The 9622-nt window shown below is 48.0% G+C and overlaps 1 protein-coding gene across 9 annotated transcripts in view; it reads right to left on the bottom strand.

Moving 5' to 3' along the window:
- VWA2 (von Willebrand factor A domain containing 2) overlaps positions 1-9622 on the bottom strand; it is a 33061-nt gene continuing 23439 nt past the window's right edge. For 6 of the 9 annotated variants that reach the window (XM_040072103.2, XM_040072104.2, XM_058421660.1 and 3 more), the window contains 7 exons: positions 9165-9297; positions 7495-7550; positions 6549-6656; positions 5170-5751; positions 4301-4852; positions 1261-1383; positions 4-560 (listed from right to left, as the gene is read on the bottom strand). In XM_040072103.2, the coding sequence (XP_039928037.1) occupies positions 427-560; positions 1261-1383; positions 4301-4852; positions 5170-5751; positions 6549-6656; positions 7495-7550; positions 9165-9297 (1688 nt within the window). In that variant the 3' untranslated portion in view covers positions 4-426. Of the gene's footprint in view, positions 561-1260; positions 1384-4300; positions 4853-5169; positions 5752-6548; positions 6657-7494; positions 7551-9164; positions 9298-9622 lie in introns of all 9 variants that reach the window. The other 3 variants (XM_040072102.2, XM_040072101.2, XM_040072106.2) reach the window with 3 other exon arrangements.

Raw genomic sequence — 9622 nt, 5'->3', positions numbered from 1 at the left:
CCTTCTCTGTCTTCCTGCATGTAACAAGCCATTCACTCCAGCACCTGGCTGCAAGGGCATCATCTGTGTTATATCCTCTCATCAGGAGCTCCAGAATTGCTCAGATTTCTACATATTTTTAGACTAACTCACAGACCTCTCAAAAGCTGTTAAAAAAAAAAAACCCTAAAACAATCACAACCTTAAGACCCAGATGAGGAAATGCAAAATGCCAGAAAGAAATACTTAAACACAAATATTTACTTCAATTTTAAAAGAAATAGAGTGCTGGGAAGCCCAGTTTGTGCAGTGCAGGAATTGGGAACGGCCTTAACACAGTCCCTGTGCTGGAGCAACTCTGTCACTGCCCAGGGCAGTGCTGGACAGTGCCTGTGAGTGGCAGAAAGTGTTCCTGGATGGAGACCTGGAGCACTCGGCACATCTGTGTCAATGCCTCGGATGCATTTGCCTTTTGCTGTGCTGGAGGGCTCTGGAGAAGTGCTGCATGTCCCTTGGACTCCACTGCACATGGGAACGTGGAGGAAGGGCTGGAGACCTTGGAGAATCACCTCGGACAACTCCTGTGGCAGAAGGGAAGCGCAGATGTGGGATGAGGGCTTTAGCACCAAGGGATAAGGTCACACTCAGCCCACAACAACCAAACAAGCATTCCCTTAGCCTTAGCTGGCAGATGTTAGAGGCTGCAGGCTAGAAGTCAAAATTCCTGGGTTCAGTTAAAAAGCAAAATATTGGGCAAGGGAAAAATCCACTTCAATTGAGAACTTCATGCTGTGGGCACAGGGCCCCCTCTAGGGAGCCAGAGACCTCCTGGCCATTGCTCCTCTGCTGAAGAGAAGGAAGGTGATGGGGAGGCTTCTACACCATGGACAGCATTGAAAGGAACAGCCAGGGGGTCTGCCCCAACAGAAACAGCTCCCTCCCATTAAAAGAGAGTCAAATCTTTCCACCTGGGGAACTTAGGAAAGACTGTTTCTCCTAGCAGGGCAGAGGGAAAAGGGGAACAGAACAGAGTGGAAGATCACCAAGATTATTAGACCTTGGGCTCCCCTCACAGTCGACTCACTCAGTGAAGGTATAAAAATGCACAGCTTCTTGAGAGAAGCCCTTGTGCCCCTCAGCAGCCCAAACCTCTCCACTTTCCACGAGACAGAGACCACATCAGCACGGAGACCTGGCCACCAAACAGCTGTCCAAGAGCTGCAGCCCCTCCTCTGCTTCAGGGAGAGGTGGAGGTGTGGGATCAGTGCAGAGGGTCCTTACTGCTCTCACAGTGGGGCCCTTCCCAGCCGTGGCACTCGCAGCGGTAGCTCCCCGGCCCAAGGATGCACACGCCCTGGTTCATGCAGGGGTTGGGCTTGCACAGGTTCACGGGGCTTCTGGCTTCTGCAACAGACACGAGCACAAGAGCAGGCTCAGGCACGGCTGCATTATCTCCAGCTAAGACCCACGTGCATCAGGAATGCTGCAGAAAATGTCATCAAGGGCTAATGGGACTGGAACAACATCTAGACATGGCAGAGGTCTGGACACTTTAACCTAGAGAACAGAAAAGCTTTTCTAAGTCTCTTAGGTGTCCTAATCTGGAGGGGAATAATTCTAGTAAAGCTTAAAAGAGTAACTTAATGATAGGCTGCGTATCACAGAAAAGCAAAGTAGAGCGTCTGCAGAGCTGTGAGCACCCCCAAACTCCCCACATCCAGACATGGACAACACAGCAAGATGCATGCCCTGCTCTAACAAGTTCACAATCCCAAATGCCACCAAAGTTCAAAACCTCACTTTGCCCCAGAGAGGATAAAAGTTCCCACTCGAGAGGAATAAGGAGAAGTCACCAGTTGGGAAGCGAGGATGGCATGAATGGAAAACAACACAGGGAAAATTTCTGGGCTTCTTTTCTAGGGGGTTTGAGAGAAGCCTGCAAGCACAGCCCAAGCTATTAGCGCTGTTGTTATGAAGGACGTGACAGCTTTCCCAACCCTCTCAACACAACAGAGCCCAGCTGTCAGCAGGGCTGGCTGTGCTCCACACTGCCTTGCTGCCAATACATTAGGTTAAGTAGCAGCCTCCCAGAGGAATTCGCTTCCAGTCTGCTGGCAACACCACGGTGTTGGTGAGGGTGTGAAATTCCTCTGCTCAACAACTAGGTGGTGTAGAGCTGCTTGCCTTACTCTTTGCTCCAGGGTAGAAAAATCACAGAGAAAATAGAAAAAGGGGAAGAAGAAAGAATACAAATATTATCCCCTGTCTGTCAGGGAGCTTTCTACAGCTTAACAGATTTTGTGCTCACCTCTGCACAACATCAGGTCTCAACCTGCACCTAACAGTGGCAAAATTATAATTGGGTTTTTTGGTTTTTTTTTTACAGTCCTAGACCTGAGATTATCAGTATTTAGCTCCAGTTGATTTTATGAGGAACCAAGCCAGGTTCAAAAACATTTTTGTCATCATGGGATTTCTGAAATGGGGTCCTGCCTGATCACGTATTCCCAGGGATGGATACTTGTGCTTTCATTGGGCTGGAAGAGCCACTGGTGATGAAAGCTGGATCTCTTGGACACACCACTCACTTTCCAGGTGCTGCTGTTCCCCAGGAAGCTGTTCCATGGTGTATGTGTCCTCCTCATCCCTCCAGGGATGCTCCACAGCATAACCTCACAGACCCTGCTTTGGGGAATCATTCTGCCACAACACCATTTCTCTGAACTCAAGCCTGCTGGTAACATACCTTAAACAGGGTTCTTGCACTTTGATGATTCAAATAATTTGTGTTTCCATTAATCTGATATTTCATGCTTGGGAACTTTTCTCTTAAAGTCTGGGTCCTTTTGTTCTGGACTCTTTTCAGGTGACCCTCAGAACTAATACCAGGAATACAGAGGCAGGGTCTGTTTCTCAAATACTTTTATAATGAATCATGTATTTTTTAAGTCCTTTCATAGACAATGATTCTGTTATTCAGCCTCGGACTTGGGAGCAGAAGACTGAGTGAAGGGCTTATCTTTACATCGCCCTTGGTCCCAGCCTATCTAGTACAAACTGTGCTTTACCTGCACATGGCATGAAAGCAGCAATTCAGTCTCAGGAAATTATATGTTATTACCCCAACTCGTTGAACCTTCCCCTTCACCCCTGGCGTTTTAGCTAATTTCAAGGTACAGTACATTGTTTTTGTAATAACACAGCTGAAAGTACCACTGCACCAGAAACACACTGCAAAGCTCCAGGTAGAAACCATCTGCAGAGCCTGCCAGGAGAGCAGCTCCTCACCCCGAAGAGATGATGCTGTAGCTCTTTCTGAGCCTGAAGGAGACCATGGGCATGCCCAGAGATGAAAAGAACCTCTGTGCTGAAGCTCAAACACGCTTCTTTTGATCTTACAAGCATGTTAAAACATAGCAAAAGCAAAGAGGTAGATGTTAAACCTAGGCTATTTTGAATGAGAAGACAAGGCATGGTATTTTAACTAGGAGCATTTTCATCACCACTGTCTGAAAAGTAGGGCTGCTGTCCTTTCTGAAAAGCTGATTTCTAGACAACATGCAAGTGTTTCAAACTTAGTATTAGAGGCATATTTTTCCCCAGCTGAGGGCTAGCACTCATGACTCAAAGTTTTGAAGAAACATTATCTTTTTTTTTCCAACCCCCAAACATGAATTTTTATACAAATATTTGAAAAATCTTCCCTTTCATTTTGAAGATAAGGATTTGGTCCTACAAATAAGATTAATCACAAATTGTCTGAAGGCCTAGTTTGAGGGCTTCAAAATGGACAGATTCTGATTTTAAGATTAAATACAGTGCAACACAAAATCTCAAAATGATAATTTCAGTAGTGGGAGACTAAGAATGAACCGGAGTGATGAGGTTGCAGACTCACCACTTTATAAATACCTGGTCACAAACCTGTTGAACAAAAGAGCAGGGACCAGCGGAAAAAAGACACCCATTAAGCCCCTCACCCAGCAACACTGAAGGAGTACAGAAACACACAGCAAATTCTACAGATTTAAAGCAACATCAGAAAAAGAACAAACTTCTTTTTCTTTCAGAGGAAGCAGAACCTAGGTCTGGCAGGGTTGGGAAGTATGGAGAGTATGCCCACTCTCACCCAGAGTCTTAGGAAAGTTGGCTACTAATTCCTCCAGGACTGCTCTGGGCAGCCATCAGATCTCTGTGTCATAGTTTCCCCACCCATAAAACACAAAAGAGAGTATCGGGTTCAGTCAGTAAAACATCCAAAAACCTACAACAGCAGCAGCTGGTGGCACTGACATAGAGTGATGACTGGAAGCTCGCCTACCTTCACAGATCCTTTCGATGATAAGGCCTTGGTAATACTGCAGGTCTTCGTAGGAGGAGATGTGGACCAGGTAGGTGGGAGAGCCAGCAGCTCTCAGCAGCGTGTCCCTGTCCGTGTCCCCAATGACAACCACAAACACCAAGATGCCGTTGTGCCTCAGCTGCTGAGCTGGGACAGCTGCATCCTGCATGCCACCTCCGCTGGTGAGCAGCACCACCACCTTGTTGACACCAGGTCTCGCTCCCTTCTGCACGGTCATTACATCACTGTAAACATGCTGCAAGGCACTGCCGGCAGAGGCTGAGCCCCCAAGGAAAGGCACCTGGTCGATGGCCTGGAGAACAGCAGAGTTGCTTGTGTGGGCGTCCAAAGCAAACACAGTGTGAGCTTTGCTGCCATAGATCACCAGGGCAATTTGGGTGACATCCCTGTTGATGACGAAGTGCAAACAGCTGCTCCTGACAAAGTGCCTCAGATGCAGAAAGTTCTCCAGGCCAGCTCCAGAGGAGGCATCCACAGCAAAAGCCAAATCAAGAGACTGAGCCTGGCAGCCTGTGGAAAGGAGCACAAACACGTATCTCTCAGAATACGTACCTACTCCTTTCTGACTGAAAAACAGCAGTGATAGGACACTGTGGGCAAAATTCAACACTGCTGATCACCAATTGTGAAGGGTGATCTATGCCTCTTTTACACCCATAGGTAGAGATTCATCACAAAAATCACTCATGGAAGGTTAGTCCCTGGATCAATGACAAACGAAAACAAGGACATTCATTCTTCTGTCCTTCCCTCCTCCCTGTTGGAATTCAGGTCACCTCTGCATGGCTTGGCAAACTTGTCCCACACTGCCCATACCACAGTCTTACCTTCAGGATTGCCCATGCTGCAGATTTTTCTCTGCAGCTCTGGCATCCTGTTGAACAGGTCCTGAGGGTCCGAGTAGATGATGGTCTGCTGTGGATTGCCGGTCACCGTGGTCAGCTCTGCTCTCATGGAGCTGCTGCCTACGCCAATCAAGAAGAGATTCTGGTCCTTCGCATACTTAGCAGCTTCTGCCACCGAATCCTGGGACTTGGTGTCTGTGAGCAGGACAACTACACGTGGGAGATCATCCTGCACATCTGCAAAGGCTGGGGCACTCCTAAAACCGTGCTGTGCTACGTATTGCAGGGCTCTGCCTGTCAGGGTTCTTCCTCCACTGAAGTTCAAGGCATCGATACTCCTCATGAGGCTGAATGCATCCTTGTGTTGGCCCAGTTCAATGGGTATCTGTACATGCTCATCGTACTGGGCCACCCCCACGCTCACTGGCGAGCCCTGGCCCACCAGGGCTTGGAGGAACCTCTTGAGGAAGGCCTTGAAGCGCAGGAACCCTTCCAGCGTGACCCCTGCTGAGCTGTCCATCAGGAAAAGGAGATCCACGCCGCACTCGAGGCTCAGCTTTGCTGCTAGAAAGTGAGAAGGCAATTGGTCATCTGCAGGGCAACCCCAGCAGGGGCCTGCTGGAAGCCTTGTGGAGAGGGGGCTTTGTGTCACGTAACCCAAATATTTTTCCATTCATATCAAGGGCTGGAGGACAAATGAGCCAGGAGCAGGCTTTGATTTGGTTGGGTGCCATATAAGCTTTTAGAGACATGAAATATCCATGGGAATTTATGAACTTTTGGATGGCAAACTTCAAATCAGGAATTACAACTTCACTCTCTTAGTGCTGTGGGCAGAACACTCTGAATGACACAATCTCATACCAGAGAAAGGAGACAGTCCAAGCACCAGACCCTCACCTATGACACTCTGAGACACTTTGAAGTCAGAAGGTTGGTTTCTGGGGAAAGTAAATACAAGGTGTTTTCTAATGATCAGGAGGTTTTGATTTTTCACATTGAAGCCCCAAAACCAGGAGCTCCTGCGGCACCCATGTGTGCAGGGAGGGAACCAGCAGGCACATCCGTGTCTCTCCGAGTGACTCTGTTCTCCTGATCCCATGGCATCTGCATTTAGACACAAAGGCAGCCATGCCAGAGCGAGACTGTCGATACTGGTGCTCTTCACACCCACACGGTGTCTGGACAGCAGGACCCAGCCACCGGGTCTGACACAGTCATGATCATCATGACAGTAAACCTGGCCTGCCTTTGCAGAAAAACCCAAAGACTGTGACCCCACCCCAGCTGTCCCCAGGGTGGCACAAAGGGCATCACAAAGGCAGGAGAGGGAAGGAGACAGAGCACAGGTTCACACCTACCACAGTGGACATCTCCTCCGTACCCCAGCAGGCAGAGGCAGTGGTAGCTGTCCAGTCCCTCCGGGACACATGTGCCACCATTCTGGCATGGCTGGGAGTCACAAGGGTCTAAACAGGACAGGGAAGAGAAAAACAGGCAGTCAGCAGGGAGCCTGCCTCTCCCTATCCTCTGCCAGCATGAGCATCACCATCAGTGGAAAAAGGGTCACAGCACTGCCCCTCTAGCAAGAGTGTGAACTAACACAGGGCCACGTGTGCCCTCACCTCCATGGCAATTTCCGTTTGGGATGCTCTCCAGCAGGCTGTGACAAGAAAGCAAACCAGACTCTGACTTCCTTTGATTTGGGACAATGCCAGTGACACCATACTTGTATAAACAGAGAATTGCTAAAGGTCCTGCAGCCCTGACAGATTTTCAGCAGAAATTAAGGGGTCAGGATCTGGCATGCTGCTTGGACAGTGTTGTACTGATAAAATAAAGCTGCTATCACCTGAACTTGCAAAAAGGACTGAAGGACCACAGCTATTTCAACAGCCACAAAAATAGGCTGGTGATCAACACATGCCAGGCTCCCTGCTAATGCTGCTTACGGTACTAAGTGAATGACTGGAGGCATCACTGCATGCTCCCCTGGCTGGAGAACAGTGACTCCCTGCAGGCAATAAAAAGCCCTGCAAGACTCTGCCCCCAGAGTGAACAGATGAACAGATAAGGATTCACCAGCTCCTCAAGTGGAGGAGAAATTACTGAGAGACACTTTTAATCCAAAAGAACTCGAGTCATAGATACCCATGAGAAACAAAACATGGATTAAATATCTACTGATTACAGTCTCTTACTCAGAACAAAATTTTTGAGAAGTGAAAGCAAACCCCTGTCTTTTGGTTCTTTAGTTATTACCCTTCCTGCTTCATAAATTAAAGCTTTGGAAAAGCAAGATCCCACCTGGACACACAGTTCGGAAGCATCTGGATGGGTGTTTTATCAAGACTCGCTTCCACCTGTAACAGGAAGAATTCACCTGTCATGAATTTAAATATTAACACAAGGTGCCTTCAAGATTTTTGATGGAACAAATTTTCCTTTGAAAACACAGGTTTTCAAAACAAGTATTTAAAAATAATCACAGAATCACTAGATTGGAAGAGACCTTAAGACCATCGAGTCCAACCCATGCCCTAATGCCTCAACTAGATCATGGCACGGAGTGCCATATCCAGTCTTTTTTTAAACACATCCAGGGATGGTGACTCCACCACTTCCCTGATCAGACCATTCCAATACTTCATCACTTTTTCTGTAAAAAACTTTTTTCTAATATCCAACCTATATTTCCCTTGACACAGCTTGAGACTGTTGTCTTGTTCTGTCAGTTGCTGCCTGGAGAAAGAGACCAAACCCACCTGAACACAGCCACCTTTCAGGGAGTTGTGGAGAGTGTAAGGTCACCTCTGAGTCTCCTTTTCTCCAGGCTAAACAACCCCAGCTAACTCAGTCGTTCCTCACAGGGTTTGTGTTCCAAGCCCCTCATCAGCCTTGTTGCCTCCTCTGGACACGCTCAAGCATCTCAACATCCTTCCTAAACTGAGGGGAGAAAACTAGACACAGCACTCAGTGTCCACCCTAAACTGAGGGGCCAGAACTGGACACAGCACTCAGTGTCCACCCTAAACTGAGGGGCCAGAGCTGGACACAGCACTCAGTGTCCACCCTAAACTGAGGGGCCAGAGCTGGACACAGCACTCAGTGTCCACCCTAAACTGAGGGGCCAGAGCTGGACACAGCACTCAGTGTCCACCCTAAACTGAGGGGACAGAGCTGGACGAAATTCTCAAGCTGTGGCCTCACCAGTGCTGAGCACAGGGGAAGAATGACCTCCCTGCTCCTGCTGGCCACACCATTCCTGATCCAGGCCAGGTGCCATTGGCCTTCTTGGCCACCTGGGCACTCTGCTGGCTCATGTTCAGCTGCTTTCACCAGCACCCCCAGGACCCTTTCTTCCTGGGCACTGTCCAGCCACACCTTCCCCAGCCCATAACATTGCAGGGGCCAAAATGCAGGACTCAGCCCTTGGACTTACTAAACTTCATCCTACTGGACTCTGCCCACCCATCCAACCATTCCAGGTCTCTCTGCAGAGCCCTCCTACCTTCCAATAGACAGACACACACCCCCAGCTTAGTGTCACCTGCAAATTTACCAATGGAAGACTCAACACCCTCATCCATGTGATCAATAAAAATAGTGAACAGAACCAGTGCCAGCACAGACCCTTGAGGGATACCACTGGTGACTGGTCACCAGCTGACCAGTCTAAATGAGATGGCATAAGGAAAATAATAATTTCATCAAATCTACCCTTTTGTTTTTAAATTCAACTGTAATTTTTACATTTGAAGATTATAGATGTATTTTTAGTACTCAAAAAATGATTTTGTTTGCTTACTTCTCAGCCAATGATTAGAGCAGACTCTTCCTAGGACTAGAGACAGTTTGCATCAGTCTTCTAAGGGATCTTCATCCCAGTAAAGACTCAAGGTCAGATAAAAGCCTCATTACTGTATTTGTTATCTCTCAGCCCCACTCATATTTAGAGAAGTGGGTGCCCAGCTCACCTGATAAAAGGGCACAGTGAAGCCTGCACTGCGTTGGGCTGCTTTGAGCCTTTCCAACACACGTAGTTGCCAGCCACCTCTTTCACAGTCTCCAGGGTCCTGCGTTCACAAGGGTGGGACTCAACTTTGCAGCCTGTAGCAAAGGAAAAGGCAAACTGGCATCAATTGCCTGAAAATACAAAGGCTGTAAGAGCAGACAACCATTTTCAAGTACCTGACAAAAACAGACTGGGCAGAGCTTCCAAGAGCCACTGTGAGACCCCAGAGGAGAATTTTCCTGTTGAAAAGATCATCAGTCTACTCCGCTTTCTGGGGATTTCGATATTCAGCCTCCTTTGCCTTGCTATAAACCTCACACTGCTGAGTTCATGGTTCAGTGACAGCTTTTCAGCCTCTTTGGTGCCTTTATCATTCATGTGTTTGATTTTCTGCTCTAGCTCTATCTTTTCTAACTCCTG

This window comes from Hirundo rustica, chromosome 8, assembly GCF_015227805.2.
Source record: "Hirundo rustica isolate bHirRus1 chromosome 8, bHirRus1.pri.v3, whole genome shotgun sequence".
Taxonomy (NCBI): Eukaryota; Metazoa; Chordata; class Aves; order Passeriformes; family Hirundinidae; genus Hirundo; species Hirundo rustica.
This window is presented reverse-complemented; position numbering and strand designations above follow the sequence as displayed.